The sequence below is a fragment of the Falco rusticolus genome, chromosome 7, assembly GCF_015220075.1.
Source record: "Falco rusticolus isolate bFalRus1 chromosome 7, bFalRus1.pri, whole genome shotgun sequence".
In the NCBI taxonomy this organism is placed as follows: Eukaryota; Metazoa; Chordata; class Aves; order Falconiformes; family Falconidae; genus Falco; species Falco rusticolus.
The window spans coordinates 52,447,422-52,466,368 of NC_051193.1; the positions used below are offsets into that span (position 1 = coordinate 52,447,422).

An 18,947-nucleotide genomic window follows, 5' to 3' on the forward strand; every position below is an offset into this window, starting at 1 on the left:
GTAGCACAGAAGCTGATGAAATTATTTAAACTTTCTGTAAGGTGTTCTTATGACCTTTGAAATTGTAAATAGCGTGATTGTTTTCCTCTGAAGTGGTTTTGAGTTTTTACTTCCCTACTTTGAAACATTTTGGTTTTTTTCACTGTAGATGTTAGTCCTAGCATGTTGATTGACACTTGTTTATTCAGATACACTGGTGTGCATTTTAGCAAATTTGTGGTTTGAATTATGTGAGTCTGTTAATATAAAAAAAACACTGTGTGACGGTTTCTTGCTTTGGTGTATAGACCTAGTAAGAGTCAATGACCAAGCAGAAAAGTTGTCTGGCTTCTGTTTTGAGTTTTACCATTAGCACAAAAGCATTCCATTTCAGCTAATTCCCTGCCTTGTGACAAAGCATGATATAACCCGCTGGTCAGATGGTATAATTTCAGGTCCCTCTCTAAGCTTGATTCACAGAAATATTGAGTTGTTATAGATACTGGTCTAGGCAAGGCTATACTAAATACAGCTGTAGTTTAGTAACTCAGTTTGTAGCCTTGAAGATTGCCTCCTTTAAATTCCCATCCATCAGACTAGAGTCAACTATGACAGTAATGAATTGGTGATTTAAAAAATAAATAAAGAAGAGTATAGCTATTAAAAAAGTGAACCTCTTTATTTGCCTCTGCTTCAAATTTACAAACTGTAAGCAGTGTCATGCCTTAGGCACTGTGGTTTCACTGATGATTTCATTAAGTATGTATGTTGTTCTTATTCACATACTTGTCATATTAGGTCAAAATTTTCATTGTTTGTTTAGATAGTTGAATCAGAGTTGGCCTCCAAGGCCTCATTTGCCGGAAGGATGCTTTTCATCAAACTTGCAGCTTTTCATAGCGGCATTGCTCGTAAAATTGGAATTCTGCAGCTAACACAGGCCTTAAAATATTGCAAAATAAAGCTGAAGTGCATTGTCAAATATAATATGACTTTAAATGATTATGAATGAAAGCAATATGAAGATTTAATTATTCATTTAAGTGTGTGCTTGTTTTTCCCCTAGGTGGCATTGGCAGGGTTGTCAATGGTGCTTTTATGGTCTTGAAAGGTCATCGGTCAATTGTAAACCAAGTCCGGTTTAATCCTCACACTTACATGATCTGTTCTTCTGGCGTTGAAAAGATTATAAAGGTAAGATTAAGTATCAGAAAATGTGCTCTTTCAATATTTCAGGAAGAAATGCTTTGTTTTCCTCAGCATCGCTCTTTTCCACACCCATCCTGTCTTCTCATCTTGGTCTTTTGTAAAGTGGTATGTCTCATTTGCTGGCTAAACTGACACAGATTTTTCATTGGGCATTTCAACTTTAAAATCCATTTCAATTTTAAAGGTTTTGGAGTTAGGGGATAAGATCAGAATTTCCTAGTTTTTTACCTTGAAAAAGGAAATTTTTTCCAGTTCCATTCCTTATATAACTGAAATATCACGCAGTCATTCTTGAGGAGAATTTGGTCACAGATGTAATATAATCTTGTAAGACTTCTGATACTTTAGGCTAAAATTTGATAAAAATCTCTCCAAAGACTATTGTTGAGCCTTAGCCTAGCCTGACCTAGCTGAATTTGTCCCAAATGCTACCTCAGGAGCCCTTCTATAATTTTTGTACACACTTCTGCATTGAATCAATTCAGTATACCTTCCTGTGGCTTCCAGAGGAAACAGGACGCTTAATACCTTCCACGATATTTTTTTTTTTAATCCCCTAAAAAATGTACAGTATTTTTAGAAAGTTTGTTCCTTTTTATGTGGAAAGTAAAGAGATAAAAACTTTGTTAGGTTCTGAAACTTTCTTTTATTAAGGAAAGACAGCCAATACTGTGTGAGCAAGGCAGTAACTTTTTTGTCATTTCTAGTAGCAGAGGTTGAGGGTGGGGAGGCAGAAAAATGCTACACTAATGTACTTTACATTCTGCTTCCATAGAAATTTTGCTATAATTTAGGTCTATCAACAAGATGTATGAAGCCAGAATGATTTAATTTTTAAGTAGGATAATGAGAACTGATGCTGCTTCTAACTTTGGTGAATGACTTCATAAAAGTCTTACCTGCATGTGGCACTAAATGAGGTTGCTTGAGTATTAGTAAACACTTCAGTCACCTACAAGATGACTGAATGAACTTTTCCTACAAAGGAATGTTTTATTGGTCTGCCACTTACGGACCAGAACTGGCCCAAAATCCTGGGACCATGGCCCAATGCCAGGCTGCATCACTTGCATGACAAGTATTGTCAGCAGTTGGCTTCTGACTGTAGTTTAGCTTTCCTTCTCTTCTGTCTTCCACTGGTACTTTAGTTTGCTTTTCTACTTCTTTCTTCATCTGTGTCCCTCTGACAGGTTTGATCACAAATCTATCAATACAGTGTTTGAACAAAAGTGCATTGAACAGTCTTACCAAGTCACTGATTTTTTCAATTTCCAAGTAATCAAACTGCCACTGTTTAACAACAGTTTTGCCAGAGGCATTTCTTTTGCTTTGGGAACTTGATTCATGCAGCTTGAATTCTCCCTTTTGGATTTTAGATCTGTTGACCCTTCACCCTATGAATCCTTCCTGCGTGAGTGTGCTTAGACTGTTGGATTAGCATTGGTATAAACATCCCCTGTGTTGCTTTTGTGTACTTCTGCTAGGGTTTTGGCAGGGTTATTTTTTTGCCTAGTGATTAAAAGGTTAGTTCGATTAAGGCTCCAGTCACAGGTTGTGTAACTCTTTCAAAGACACCTCTGCTTGAATGCTTCCTTAGAAGAGAATGCCTGGTGTGTCACAGTATGTGCAGTGAAACTCATGTAGTTGCTTTGAAGGAGCTGAATTCCCCAAACATTGTAAGCTAGAAACAAATTAAGGGAAAGGTGTTTAATGTATTAACTTTATTAGCGAGCCAGAACTTCTTACTCCTTTGTTGTATGTCATTTTGTCTCAGCTTGTAATGGGCTTTGTTTGGGGATCAGGTTGTTCTAAGGCTCACATCTTGTCTGATCTGCATGACTTCACTCTTTAAAAGTACTGTCTTCGTGAACAGCAGTTTGTGGGTGTCCATACAATGGTGGTTTCTTCTTCATTCCAGCTACTTCTACAGATAGGCTGGAGGCTAGTAACTGCCACTAGAAGAAGGGCAAAACAGGAAAAACAACAGCAGCAGTTCCGAGGGGCTATTTACTGCCTTAAACCCAGCTGGGAAGACAAGTCCTTCCCTTGCCTGGCTGTCCTTCTTTCCCCCATGTAATTGCTTGATTGCTTGCTCGGAGAAGTTGAGGTGGCAAGAGGAAGAGCAATAAATAAAAATTGTAGTTAGGGTTTTTTTATGTTTTGTTGGGTTTTGTTTGTTTGTTTTAATCACTTCTTTAAGAAGTGTCCTTCCTCTTACTGTCCTTCAAGTGTCTTCTAAAAATCTTTCTGGAATTAAATCACAGAAGATAACTTCACTGTGGTTCGCTGATATTCCATACCCTCAATTTTAGAAACTCTGTGATGAATTAAAAATGTGGATGTAAGTAGTTGTTTATCCGAGTCCTTAATTTTTAGACGAGCTGCCCTAAATTTAGTACTTCTAGAAGTGAGGAACTGATAGCAGCAGCATCAAGGCATGATACAGACAAGCCATTCAGTAATTCCACGTGCTTCTGCCAACACACTTGCTATTTTAATGCTGATTGCAAATGAGATACAAATTCATCTCAGGTCTAGCCCTGCTGAAATGAATAGTATTCACACAAATGATTTTGACCTTTGTGGTTATGAGGTTTTTTTGCTTTGGTTTTATTTTGTTGTACAGCACCTACAAGAATATAATTCAGTAACTCAGTGGTTCAGGGTTTGATTTCTGCTAGGTTTGAGAATATAGTTGATAAGATGCAGGGGGTGGAACAGTGAATATCCAAGTGAGGAGGTTTCAGAAACCTAAAATAAGACTCAGCAAGCTCATAAATAAAGGATACTAGAAGCCTTCACTCCAGACAGTGTACGCTGGACACATCAACTCAGATGAATTGTTCATTGCCCTCCATTTCAGAAACCTGAACCTCAGTAAAGCTGTATGGAAAAGCACAGCTGTGAACTAAAAATCATCATTTGCAGCAAGCATTCACCATGAGGGCTAAAGCAATATAAAACAGAGAAATACCACTTTCCCCTCAGTTAAGTGTGTGAGACGTTGGGATGTGCTGGCAGGAAAATTAATTGCATTGTGGGAGAAACAAATGAGCCATTCCCTCTGATGTGTGGGGCTTAGAGGAGGGCTGTGGAGAGTAATGCAATGCAGTTAGAAGACAGTTCCAGAAAAGATAGAATAGATAAAGTGTGTAAGGATTTTCTGAAAGAAAATACTGTTTTGTATTGGAAATGGAATACTGTGTAACTGAGCACAGCTGCTGTAGGTCCCATTTGTTTAAAAATCATCAGTATATCAAAGATAGAAAAGTCTATTTGCCCATGTTGCTATGGTGACAGATTAATGTCATTGTGGCTAGCCGCCTCTGCCTAATCAGATAATCTAATATAGTTGGTTTTAATTATTCTCACGCTACGAGCATAACTACTTTTTTGTTTTAAAATTTGAGGGTTTGCCACCATGGTATACAAGCAATTCAAAGATTCTCTCTGAAGCATCTCAGCTGAAGTAGAGAACCAATTTTGCACTCCCCTTTTCTGTTTCTGTTCCTATTTTTATATCTGTACTCAGGGCATCAGTGAGTAATCTGACAGAGAAAGAACTTGATAGAGTGTTGTTCAGTGGGATGATTTGCCAACTTATTTTCTCCAATTTGCTCACATTCTTCCTCAACATGGCATCAGTCAGAGGATGAGAAAAAGACAAGAGACACTCTATTTACAAAGAAGCACGTTTCAGATGTCACAGGGATCACTGGACCAGTTGCTGCCAGTTTAAAGACTTCCTGGTTCTGCCAAGGATAGAGTCTTAGTCTAATTTCTTTGTGGAACTCTGGCAGGCCCTCGCAATCCCTCATAGCAAAATGTCTAGAAAGTAGGAATATCAGTCTCCACAGAAACAGCTGATCCTGTACAAACAGGTATTCATCCTGAATTCCCTTGAATTCTCTTTATCATTTGCTCCTCCTTTGTGAACAAATCTGTCTCGGAAGGGAAAAAGCCTTGCTATAGACTCTTTGTAGCTATCTTGTCAGTATTTAACATTGCTGTATTTTCTCTGATGCTTGCAGAGTTAGCAGAAAGATTTGGTAGCACTAACAAGGATGCAGAATCTCTCTGTGCATGTTTTATGTACCTTTTTAGATGACTTTTCATTAAAACCCAGATTTTTCCAAGTGGGACTTCAGAGAAGACTCTACCTCTCCTCCATTTATAGTAGTTCATACAGAATCTAAGAGTTTTCTAATTCTCCTGCTTAAAAAAAAATTTATAAAGCCTAGTGATCAATCTAACACTGCTAAGACTGTTTGAGGAATGCCACTCTACTTGTCCAGGCATACGGTATGAAGCATTTATAAGAAGGTATATGCTTCTTAAATAGAAAAAGATCTGATCTACACACTGAAATGCTCAATGGTGGGACAAAGAGGGGAAAGCATCTGAAAAATTGTGAGAGAAGGTACTGAACGTGTGCTAGGTAAATCATCAAGAAGGCAGCAACTCCGAATAGTCCTTTAAGCAAGCAGAGTTCTATTTTTCTTTTAAAAAAACTGATGTATCCCCAAATCGACAGTCTCTGTCATGCATCCACCGAGAGAAGACTCTCTTCTACGTTGTCTTTAGGAAGTGTAGCATGAGAAATAATCAGAGCATAAGGAGAGACTCGTTGTGTTCTCTTGAATTCAAAAAGGTAATGTACGGTTGATGGAAGTCTCTACATGGCTTAGATTGGGTTTTGATATCTTTATCCAAACCTGATGCTTGTCCCTTGAGCCCTGTATCTAGTAACTGCAGTGCTTGAACTAAGCAATGGAGACTGTCTTCATTCTGGTTTCAAGTATTATGTTAACGAACTGTACTGGAAGACAATTTAAGTACTGCAAATAATAAAAATAGCAATTAAGTACAAGTAGTGAACACACTGTGATATTGAGGCACGTTCCTAGGAATTACATTACATTATGTAATGCAATGTAAAATTCCTTTGTCTTTGCTCTGAAAAGGCTGCTTGATGATTGCAGGTATACCTTTTTCTGTACAGCAGCCACTTTCGTTTTGGAATAGTGTCTCTTATCTGCATAGGCAGATCATATGTGGAAGCTCTGTTAACCATAAATTACAGAGGATGCAAAGTAAAGGCATTCAAGTTTGGGAGAATTCCAGAATGAAGGTTTTACTTGTACATCTTAAATTTGGCTGTGCTGAAAAAGTAGGTGCAAGATAATTTATTTCATTTTACTTCCAATATTAAAGGTGTAGTCTTACCATACACTGTTTAAAATCTCTGAATGCAGAATTACTGGCATTCTCATGGGCTTTTTCTATAATGCTTGTCATGGTAGTATCAGATTATGTTGCATGTGTTAACTATGCATCTGTGAGATGAGTGCTGATTATCCCATTTACAGAGGAAAGACACTTTTTGTTTGCGGTTTTGTCTACTTGGAACAAAACTTGACTAATTTCTGTTGGGGAAAAGAGTTAGATGTTTGTGCCAAAGTCTATCCCAAAAGGCCAACCTGCTATAGACAGCTGGCATAGATATTTTTTTTTCCCTGAGCTTGTTAACATGGTAAAACCAAAGCATGACTGAAATTGGATATTTTATAAGCGGAACATTAAGACAGTATTGTGAATAAGCAATATACTAGCTCTGCTTACAGTAAGTGTTGTACATAAATGTTAACCATCAATCTAGAATGAAATGATAGTGGTTATCCAATGAGAGCCTTAGTTATATTGTCCCCAAATCTGAGTAAAACTGAGAAAGGTGAGGAGATCCAACTCTTATGTTTGCTATGGATTATCAGTTTCTTACAGATACTGGTGGATCTTCTTTGGGGATTTTTTTTTTCTTTTTCCCTTTTCGCCTCCGCACCAGGAAAACTGAGGAAAGCACAGTCAAGGCTGTTGTTATTGGTGAAATCGTTACACTTTGCCATGTTACTACCTCTCTCCATGTCAGAAATAGCTTTCAGTAAAACACTTCTTCACCTTTCTCCACTAACTAAAACAACTGCTGTGTCTTGAGAGGATGTTGGATGCTTTCTTTTCTTCGTGACTGTTCCCTAAAGGGAGTAGTGCAGCTCTGCTTTTCACTTCCGTGCATTCAGCTCGCTGCCTGCTGATCAGGTGTGACTGACTATGCAGCTGGATGAAATGTTACTCTACATCACTGGCACAAGCAACTCTAGTTTCCTGGGAAACAAGTGCTTTCATTAGTGCTAAGGCTGCATTGTAGGCAACAAACTATTCTCACCGTTAGTGAGTAAGCATCCCCTATTACATAAAAATAGAGCCCTGCAATTTGGAAGAAATTACTACACAATGTAATACTGAAATGATGGACAATCTGCAGTATGAGAGCTTTCAAGTTCTGGATGGGTGAAGTAGATGCAGGAAAAAAAACATTTGTAAAGGGGGAGAAAAAACCCTATATCTCTGGAATACTGATGAGTCTGAGGGGTAAAAATTAATAAAAACAGTCTGCACTGCAATTGTTCTGGGTATTTGCGCTACTGTTCTGTTTCAAATGTTTACAATAGTTTATGAATTCAAAGACATGCGCGCTTTTTTTTGTTTTCTGTTACAGATCTGGAGTCCTTACAAGCAGCCTGACTGCACAGGGGACCTGGATGGTAGAATTGAGGATGATTCACGTTGCCTCTACACTCACGAAGAGTACATCAGTCTTGTGTTGAATAGTGGTAGTGGTTTGTCCCATGATTATGCCAACCAGTCAGTTCAGGAGGATCCACGGATGATGGCCTTTTTTGACTCCCTGGTGCGCCGCGAGATTGAGGGCTGGAGTTCTGACTCAGACAGTGACCTCAGTGAGAGCACAATCCTGCAGCTCCACGCAGGAGTAAGTGAACGCTCTGCTTACAGCGAGTCAGAGTCCTCCACCTCTTTGCATCACTCCCCACCACATGTGGCTGAAGAGTCTGATGAAACTGCCTATAACTTAAGGGCCTTAAGATCCACTGCATCCCCCTCAGCCAGAGAAGATGTGGCTTCCCGTCAGCAGAGGCTCTCTGCACTGAGGAAGTATCAGGATAAACGTCTCCTGGCCCTTTCCAATGAGTCTGACTCTGATGACAATACCTGTGAGGCAGAACTAGATACAGACCTTTTCCCACGGCCACAGTCCCCAAGTCCTGAGGAGAACGAATCCAGCAGTTCCAGCAGCAGCAGCAGCACGGAAGATGAAGAGGAACTGAATGAACGACGCACATCTATGAGGCAGCGCAATGCACTGAGGCGCCGACAGAAGGTGCAAAAGGAGGAAAGGACTAGCACTAACACAGAAAGTGTGACCCCCTACGTAGGTGAGGACATCTATGATTACCCCCAGATCAAAGTAGATGATCTCTCTTCTTCTCCAGCTTCTTCGCCAGAAAGGAGTTCAGCCAACAAAGAAGTTCTCAAAGAAAGGACATCTCCTTATTCAGACAGCGAATCAGTGGAGAGAAAGATTTACAAAGCTTACAAATGGCTTCATTATTCTTACATATCGTACTCAGCTGGCAAAGATGGTGAATCCTCCAAAGCAGATGGAGAGAATGACGAGGGGAAACCAGGAACTAGTGGAAGGCACAGTACAGCACACTCGCTAAGTAAGGAAGATGTTAGGAACTTGAGTTCAGTAGTTCCTCAAGGCTCCCCAGCTCTTTCTACTGAAAGCCACAACAGAGAAACTTTAAAAGAATGTGGCTTGATAGAAAATTCTAGTAATGGTCAAGCTCATGAATGTGACAATCAGCGGCGGATGGAGAGTCAAGAAAATGCGTCTGAAGACGCTAGCAGCGGAGGTATAGAGCATTCTTTTGAGACTAAAAAGCTCAATGGAAAAGCTAACTGCAAAGGGCTAAATAGTTGTACTGAAGAATCTTGCATTCAGACTGCAGGACTTGTAGAACAGAAAAATAGTCAGAACTGTCAACCAGCATCAAGCCATCACGCACTGGTCCCTCCATTCTCCACTGTTGCCATCTGTAGCATGTCGGGTCACTGCTCCAGAAACCAGACTGATGACAGTGAGGAGAGGAGCCTCGACACCTCCTGTGTTAACCACAATAACGGCCACTTGCATCTTCGCCCTTCATGCTTCAACAATGGACAGAGTTTTGGAGAGCAGGAGACTGTGACACAAGGACTACAGGTGCACTCAAATGCTGATAATGGCAACCTTGTACAGATGGGTGTGACCTTGCACAAAGACTGCTGCCTGTCTGAAGTGGACTGCAACAGCTACGGCGTGAGCACGAGAGAGGATACTGCTGACTTGCATCCTACGGGCAGTGAGAGCACTCAGTCTCTCGGAGGACTGAAAAGACACAGAGCGGAGTTGGAAGATGCAGATTCAGAGAGTTCATCCTTAGAAAAGAAGTTAAAAACATGATAAATGCAAATGTCTGTCGTAGTGTGCACTCTCTCAAAAAAAAAAAAAAAAAAAGAAAAGGAGAAAGAAAGTATTAAAGGCACATAGAGCTTGGGTCTGAAACATTGCGTTTGATTCTCCATTCCATTCTTCAGTGGGTCTGTTTTAGATTGCCAGTGGTTCATGCTGTATAAAAATCCAACTTACTCCTTAATGAGACTGAGTCTAGTGTACCCATACAAGGTTCTGTTTAAAGTAAATCCTTATTAAGACGGTTGACTGAATTATTCTTGTGTGAACATGTGTCATTTGTTCAGCCAGCCAACCAGGATGACCGCTTTAAGTTATAATTGTTCTTCTAAGAAGGATTTTTTCCATACTGACACTTATTACACATTATAGGCTGAAGAATGATTTAATTAGATCACACTGGTGGTAACTTGGGGTGTGTTTCTTGTTGAGAAAAACAGGGCAGAAACCTTTCTGGGCCCTTTATTCTGCTTCAGAAACTGAAAAAAAAAAATAAAAAAAATCAACCGTAGGGAGGATATTTTCAGCACTGACTGCTATCTTTTGATACTTCATAAAGCACTTGCTTCGGATACAGTTCAGTGACATTATTTTTATGCCAACAGAAAAGCTATAGGAAATGAGCCTCTTTCCAAAATCAACTTTAGGCTGTTCCCATGGAGACATTCAATTTTGTGGGGTTTTTTTAAAGAAAAGAGCTGAATAACATGGTGTCATCACTATACTAAAATGTGATTGCTTGGCAGGAGGAAGTTGTTGTTCTCTAGGCCTCACTCTAACCAAGAGCTATTAAAAATCAGGCACTGAAACGTGCCTTTCTGTGAGCTTAACACATATTCATTCATTATTATTAAGAATGTGGCTCCAACTGCTGGGATGTGTCTTGCCTGTGCCCCCTCCCCTTCCCCCATGTGCTTACTTTTGGGAGGCAGTAGGCCAAACAGAAAATAGCAGAAGGATGGATAATGTAACTGCATGTTAACAGCAACACTTAGTAAAGTCTGAAAACTGCTTTTTTTAGCAGTTTTTTTTAGCCCAAAGCTTAAAATAGATTGGCGTTGGAGGTTGGGGTTCATTTTCCACCACTGTGCTGCAAATATTTAAAACTGCAGATGGGCAGATGCATTCAACCGCATGGTGTGTGTAAGGGGGAGCTTCAGAGAAGCATTCCCACATGTGAGGTCAGCTGGACTCCAAGTCTGGCAAACAGAACTTGAGCAAGAGCATACCTCTGGCTGCCGGCTGCCGTGAACCGGCATGCTGTTCAGGTGGACAGAGTCCTTTCTTGCCTGGGCTCTGTTTTTGACGGAGTATCTAGTGGGTCTTCTCAGTTCTGGCATGCTGGAGTTGGTGGAATTGCACTTGCTCCCCTAGCAAAAAGGTGAGAGGAGTCATTGTGTGAAGGGAAAAGAAACCACCTATAAAGGACGCAAACAATATGTGTTTGTGCTTTGCAGTGCTGACAGCAGCAGAAGAGGCTTCTTTTGACCCCAGTAATTGTGACAGGCTTTCAAGCCCAGCACTGAGGAAGGGCTAGGTTATTTTAAGGAATAGGAGATTTTTGCTTTCAGTTCGACTCCAGCAGTACACCGCTGTGGAGCACTGGTCTCAATAGTTATTTCATATGCACAGCTACCTGGTGCCTGGGGAAAGAAGGAAGATGCCCTGTTAAAACGTGATGATAGTAAAGGAGCACTACAGAAGGGATGTTGGGAGGGAAAGGTATAGGAGGGTGAGTGAAGAGCATGAGCTGAAAAATTTTCTTACAGCTACTGTGTGCCATAGACTGCTTTCCCCTACTTGGTCAGCTTTGCTAGGTGAGAACTTGGAATAAGCATATGATGTTGCATTTCTGAAGTGTGTAAGATGGCTGAAAGGGAAAAAGATGTTTTTAAACCTGAGTGAAAGTGGCAATAAGAACAAGCAGTTATGTTGTTACCTTATTGAAAAAATTGTTCTGTACTGATTATATGTTAGATCGCTACAATCAAGATCACTATAGGAGTGTTCTCCTCAGTTGTATAAACACCTTACTGCAAATGCTGGGTTTTAGCCAAAACCTTGAGGTTGCTGAGTCAAAACTTTTTTATTATGATTTTATTTTTAAAATGTTCTTTACATTGGAAAATTTTCTCAGCTGTAAATTCTGCCCTCCTCTGAAGAATATCCAGATTGCTGACGAATGAGCATCTCCACTCTCCTTTGACATGGTCATCTTTTCTCAATGTTTTCTCAAATGCCTTGTGGTCTCACTTTTGGGTTCTTTTGTTTGTTTTCAAGAGCAGAATAAAAGTTCCCAGGTCTGGTGTTCACGCCTCCTCTACAGGCTCTGGGTGTAAAGGTTTGCTGTGGTTTCCCCAAAGACGGCTTCCCATGCTGTGTGTATGCTTGTTATTTCCAGTTTCTGTCGAGCAGGAGGAGGAAGATAGGCTGCGATCTTAACCTTTTGTTCGCAGGAAATTTCAGTGCACACAAGAACTGTAGCTTCCTAATCAGCGGGTTCACCTTCTCACATAAATAAATGTTATCAGCAGTAGGCAGCTGCGTTATCTGGTAAAGACTAAAAAAAAAATGCAAGCAACCAGTAGCATGCCTGCCTGCTGCAGGTATCCAGCAATGAAAAGAGCTGCTCTTTGTAGGTTGCTTTGCTTTGTTGTGGATCCCATGCCAGCTGCTAGATCTGAGTGTTGCTGTACGCTGGGGATTGTCGCTCCCTGTTTCTGGGGAGGGAGCAAGCTGTTCAGTGGAAAATCTTACGTGTTTATCTGAAGGGATTTCGTCTTTTCTAATAATCTGTGCCACGTACTTAGAAATGAAAAGGTTGTGTAAATATTGAACTAACTTGTTAGTTAGCCACTGTTTGTTTATCGCAACTTCTTACAGCAGGAAATTTGCTAGGCCAGGTTGTACAATTCATCTCCAGAAAACTGCAACAAGTAGGAAAGAAAAACTGCCGTATGTCTCTTTGTAACAGTTTGAACAGAGAAAGACTGATCTTTAAACAGATTCTTTCTGCTATCCCTACAAGCTCACAAGCTACATATTTACTTACAGCAGCTTCCTCTGTTTAAAGCATTAATGTCAAGCAACCTGTTTGTGGGAGTCAAAGCTGCTTGTTCCTCTGAAGCAGGCAGGCATGAGGCGTTTCTGGGCTGGGGTATTAACCACTTTCAAAGATGCAGGAGGATACGAGGCCTGTCAGCTGAAGTTCTGCTGGGGTTTTCCCAACTCTCAAGTGATCCTCTTGCCAAAGCTGGTGAGTCTTCTCCAAGGTGGATGGCTCAGTGGAGATCGTGCTTTGGTGCTGAGGAGCAGCTCGCTCTCCAAAGTACATGCAGAAAGATGCAGCTGCCTTGAGAAGGGAAGAGCACAGAGTTTTGACCGTGGGCATACCAGTTGATTGCAGTATGTTCTGAAAACCAGCCTGTCTCAGCTGGAGTAGTAACTGGGAAGAGAACTTACTTCAGAACCTTTTCTTCAAAAATTGCCGTGGGTTCTTTTCCCCACTAAGTTTCATAATAGAGTTAAGTGATTGAAACCTGGTCCTAATCTCTGTTTATAAGCCAGGTCACTTGGTAGCTAGAAAATCACTCTTCCTCAGATACTTAAGGAAGACAAACGCAGTTAGGTCAGCTTCTGAGGTCTTGTACTTTGTTGCATTGTCACATTCTAGTGAAGAGAGAGGGGTCTTTTGCCCACTGTGGCCATCATATTACTAAGGTCTTGGGATGCATTTGCAGTTATAATTTATTTTGCTGTTTGTGGACAGGAGCAAGACAGGATTTTTGTTGTAACCTCATTGAGTTGAAATGTTCCATGTTGTTTTTCAGATCTCTGCCCCTCCCTGGGCACTACTATTGAGATAGGTACCCTGCACGCCTGATGCTTCCTCTCATTTTCACCCACTCAGATTTCTCTGACTGTCTTTGCCAGACCTGGGGAGCTCAGTGCTTTGCTGCGGGGTCACAGAGTACCAAAAAGTAATGCAAATAGCAGCAACAACTGAATTACTACGTGCATATGCACATAGTTCTTTAGGAATTCTTTAATAAGCTAATTCTAGCACATACATAATTTATAAAACACATTAGTGCACTCTTGCAGCCGTGCACTAATTAACCCAGCTAATGCTACACTAATATGAACATGAACTCTGTTTCAAGCACCTACTGAGCAAATGGCAGTGCGGGGGGGGGGGAGGGGTGCGGGGGGAGGGGAGCGGGAACCACCAAAAAATCCAGTGGTTATGGCAGATGCTAGGTTTGCCGAAGTGTTCTCCAGTGGTCGTGCAGATCAAAAGTAATGAAATCTCAAACGAAGTGTTCGTGTGTTGCGTTGTCATAGGAAATAAGCAATCTGGATTTGATGTTTGTACTCTGCTTGACTCAAGTCAAAGACTTGCACTTGGGTTTCCTGCCTTTCACTTGAGCATCCTAAGCATCAGCTTATTGCATTATTCAGGACTGGGCTTTGTTGTTCTTTTGTCTGAAATGCAAAGGGGAAGGGAAGTGGAAACAGTTCCATAAATACTGGAGCAGAGCCTTGGGCCCAGGTCTGCTGGTTTATAGTTTGCTGTGAAAAATGCTGGAGGATTCTTTCTCCCTTCTCCACCTCGTATAATCTTTGGTCCAGGGAGCCAGAGAGAGATGCTAACCCAGCCTTGTATGCATCCCGTTTGTCTTGAACATGGGACAGTTGTCCTTTCCAAAATGGGCAGAGTATGTATGATTATTCTTTTTTATTATAGTTTTCCTGAGAGATAATACCTATCTCCTGAATGCATGCCCAGGCCAGTGAACTGTTTGTTCTGAAATATGGCTGGCAGGGTCATCAGCTTTTCTGTCTTCTGAATATTTTTCTGTTTGGTTCTAGTCTTGAGTATCGGCCAGCACCTCTGGAGTTGCTGCAAACGTGTAGGTTGGCATTGTCGCTGCTTTTAGAGCCGACCAGAGTTGCCCCTTTGATGAAGCTGCCGTTTGCACGCTGGCTGTTTGGATGTAGGTAGTCTGAAGGAGTAAAAACATTTTGTATGTTCCTATAAAAATACATACTGCCTGAATTCCAACTTTAGATGGGGGACCGTTGTCCTTCACAGCCAGATGGTGCCTCTAGCTAGACGTCTAGCACATCCGTGACCAGATGCTAGGGGAGCTGCACATTTCTAGGTAGAATCTACCCCCAGGACCACATCACTGTGAGCCGGTGGTCTGCAGCATTGTACTTCATGAACGACAGCTGTTTATAGCGGCATTAACAGCTGAAACCACCAGCTCCTGCTTACTTGCAGGGTTTGCATTCTGGTCATTTTGAAATGGTCAAACCATATGCTTTTTGGGAAAGTCGTGTGTAAGCATTCTCCTTCCTGAACAAAGATTGAAAGGTTCGTGTTCTCCTTCTCTGAAACAAGAATTGCTTCAAGGAAAGCCTGATGCACATTTTCAAAGAGCTTTGGCTTTCGCTCAGCATTTAAGGTTAAATACTCATGAGGTACATTTTGAACTCTAAACATGGATGTATGGCAGAAAGAGAAATGGCATGAGCTTCAGAACTGAATTCTGTCAGGGAAGGGGAAAGAAGCTGAAATGTGTTTAAACACAAACCATCCAACACCCCATATCCTCAATGCCAGTTATGTTCTGAATAACTTCATCACCTGCTACTAAATCTGGCTCCTAAAAGCCTAAGCAATACGTTAACAGAAGTGACTTGAGCTTGGCTGACCCGTAGAGGCCAAGTGAGCGGGCTGGCCGTCGTGTGTTCCCCAGTAGGCATTGCTACTTCGGTCTCGGCTTGCAGGGAACACGATGAGAGGTGCCCAGCAGCAAGGCTGCCCCAGCGGCCCAGCTGGTTCTGTCCCATTGTCTGTACAGCTGTCTGGTCTAGAACCCTAGAGGAAAGCACTTTGGGTTTAGTTCATGTTTGCCTTTCAGCTTTGGAGGGAAGTTCTGGGTCTGCGTTTCAGGGTGATCTTTATGCAGCTTATATAAACCGAGGAAAGAAAATTCATGCATCCTTACAGGAGGAACAGAGAAGTCCAAGGCAGGAGCCGCCCCTAGCTTGCTCTTCCCCTCCCTGAGGATTCTACTCCTCCGTCAGAAGCCCTGTACATTTTTCTTTTCTCTAGGATCTAGAGTGACTTGCAGTGTTGGGTGGCTAGAAAGCAAAAAACTGTCCCTAGCCCCGGATGTCACAAGGCTCTCTGCTTCAGTGACATCTCTGGTATATTATGGCCAGATCTGGCATTTCCTGGCTTGGATTATATCCTTGAATACAATTTTCTCCAAAGCATGAGAAGTCGTCTGCTTCCCACCTGTCTAAGCTTTGGAGGGAGAGAAGGGAAAGATGATCTGGGCTTCAACAGTCCTGGAATGAAAGGAAGTAAATGATTGGAGCTGTTCGTATGCACTCCTCCTCAAGCTCCCGGTGTTCCCAAGGTTTTCCTTGCAGGGGGGCTGGCTGCTGGTGCTGCGTGGGGACGGTGGCGGCAGTCCTGCGTGCCCTTTGATTCAGACTGGGATCTGAGAGTTGATTCAGTACGTCTGATGGGACAGATCTCCAGTCTTTCCATAAAAAAGCTTTTTTTAGCTCATACATGTTTCTGATGATGTGGAAGAAACTATTTTTAAGCTGGGAAAGTCTGTAGCAATGTTTTGAATTCCTGAATGGCTGACTGACTAGGATAATGCCTCTGAGGAACACTGGAAGCAATTTACAGCCTTAGATGGAGATTTTTATTTACTTACACAGACTTTTAAAGTCAAAACTTTTGCAGTTTGTCACCCAACTCAAGGGCTCTTCACCTTTCATCTCCCTCGTATTTGGCCAGGAAGGGCATACTTTCTCATTCCCTCCACTAATGATATAGATGCTAAAGATACAGATCTTTCTGGCCCAGCCTCCCCACAGTTAATGAACATGTTGGGACAGTAGATCACCTTGCTAGAGAAGCACAAATTGCAGCAGACAGCAGTAGTAATGGCTCGTTAATCTCTTCACTATTCTCTAAATTGAAAATCTGTGCAAACGTTGGAGGTTTCAGTCTGAGTGACCCGTCTTGAGGTCTCCTGCTGCCGGGCCTGAAATACTTTTCATGTTTCTAACAATTTTATGCTGCAGTTTCCCAAGTCAGTGTTTGTTCCCAGCCCAAGGGCAAATCTACTTCAGTCTTACTCTTGCCAGATGAAAATGATTACAGAACTTGAAGTCAGTGTGTTGCTTAGCTGATTACACTTCGTGAAGTTTAAACCAAATGAATTCCTCAGCTGATCATACTATACAGCCAGTACGCTGCCTGAAAAGAAGTTCATCTGTGTGCAGTTGGAAAAAAACATTTTAAACTGCAAACTCTGAGTAAGAAGGAGGCTGATGGTTTCATTAGTAGCTGAGATCTGCTACCATGAAACCGCTGCAGAGGGGAAACCTCTTCTCCGGGACGGAGGCAGGCAGTCCCATGCTGCTGGGCTTCCCATGGGAACCAGTTCAGCTTCCAAAGCTGGTGGAAAGCTGACAGGTTTCTCTTGGGTTAGCGTGCTTGTTCACTTGCAAGGAAAATCCCAGAAGGAGCAGCAGGCGTGTTTGGTGGGAGCCAGGCTGGAAGCAGGGTGTTCTGGCTTCTGTCATCCCCGGGAAATGGGGAGGCTCTTCCACAGAAGCATTGCCCTATGGAAGAGTGACGCCCTGGGGAGGGAGGGGAGGCACCAGGACTCCATTTCCCTCCCTCCCTGACACCACTTGGCATCCTCGCTTTTGATTTCAGGATGTGAAAACCCCGTTTCACTGCTGCCGGTAGCAGCATATAATGCAGCTGGCCAGCGTAGCTGTGGCTTCTTTCCTTCCAGCTCTGATTTAAAATGGGTTTATTTAGGATGTTTTCCCAGAAAGTCTAAAAACCACACTAAGAGAGTGGGGTGCTGGTTGTTTGCAAATGAGCTGGGGTTCGGGGGCAGTAAATGCAGTCATAAAATACATATTTAAAATTAGCAAACAATGACAAGGGGAAGTTCACTGCAATAAATATGAATTAGAAATGAGAAAATGTGGGGAAGTAATGAGGGAAACAAAGGTCCTAAGGAAAAAAGAAATAATAAAGGGCAAGAAGGAGTGTTCAGTTAAATCCAGATCAGAAGGAACCTGTTCTCTGCCCAGGATTAGCTGAAAGCGCAGTCTGTCTGCGGCAGCACAGCGTGGGCAGCAGCGCGCGGCAGGTGTGCAGGTCCCTGGGTGAGATGCCCCCGCCGCAGGAAAGCTGCTCAGCAGCTGGTGCTCTTGCTGGGTATCTTCAAACCACCGGGAGTGGATAATTTGCGCTCAGGGGTTTTCAGCTAACCACACGGAGAGATCTCTGAACTGCTAATAGAGTGCTGGTGGGGGGTTATTAATGAGTCTTGGAGCTCAGGGGACCTCTGGGGACTGGGAAGCAGCTGTGGAAATGGGATGACCTAATTCCAGTCCTGTTTGCTTGCTTTCTGTCCCAGCAGAATGATGGAAGGTTTGATACGGGACGAACTAAAAAAACCCAAGAAAATATCATCATGGCTAATTAAACAAATTGATACGGAATGGTGTAGAAAATGAACTGTGTTGAGCTAAGCATATTTTACAATATTTCAGGTTTGCCTGATAAATGTAGAAGTTGCAGTGATGCTTGGGCTCCTGGAGAGGTTGAAGTTGTTTTGGGGGGTTGAAAGGTCCAAGCATTGCCTATTAAACCAGAGCAATGTGCGTTCAGTGTGTTCAGCATTAACCAACGTTAACCCTAAGCAGGGAATCATTAGAGACACTTTCAGTGGACAGCAGAGCCTGAAACAGGTACTGATATATCTATTAATATCTTTATTAATATTTGGGCAACACATGGAAGCATAACTATGTCCTTTGCAGCCTGTATTACAAGCAGGAAAGGTAGCAGCGGGGACGGGGCTCCGCAGCCCGTCGTGCTGAGCAGCCCGCCCTGGATCAGGCCCTGTTGCCGGGGGCACCCCAGACCATCGCAGCACCCGTGGGCCATACAGGAGCTGAGCAAAAGACTTGGGCGTCTCTACCTACCACTCAGACACAGATTAACAGCCCAAGAGCATCACTCAAGAGAACGGCACCGTGGGCAGTGAACCAGTGCTGAATGCCCAGAGGTGCCATCAGCAGCCAGGCTCAGCCTCGCAAAGGTTTGGTCTCCTTAGTCCTGACGCCCAAGTGACAACCACTGCTGCTGGTAGAGCCTGTGACGTGTCACGAGGCTGCTGTGGTGGCTCCCCAGCGGGGTGCCATCGCCCTCCCAGCCGGGCTGGGTTTCAGGTCGCTGCCAGGCACGGGGCTGGATGCTCAGAGCAGGTTGGGGGTCTGACCACGCTGAGGCATTGTGCCAGGGGTCCCTGCTGAGGCCCCCAGGACT

General features: G+C 42.7%; 1 protein-coding gene across 4 annotated transcripts in view; it reads left to right on the plus strand.

Moving 5' to 3' along the window:
* DCAF5 (DDB1 and CUL4 associated factor 5) overlaps nt 1–11,871 on the plus strand; it is a 77,580-nt gene extending 65,709 nt beyond the window's left edge. For 3 of the 4 annotated variants that reach the window (XM_037395942.1, XM_037395941.1, XM_037395940.1), the window contains exons 8-9: nt 1,046–1,173; nt 7,742–9,550. In XM_037395942.1, the coding sequence (XP_037251839.1) occupies nt 1,046–1,173; nt 7,742–9,550 (1,937 nt within the window). Of the gene's footprint in view, nt 1–1,045; nt 1,174–7,741 lie in introns of all 4 variants that reach the window. The other variant, XM_037395939.1, reaches the window with a different exon arrangement.
* The last annotated feature ends 7,076 nt before the right edge of the window (nt 11,872–18,947 follow it).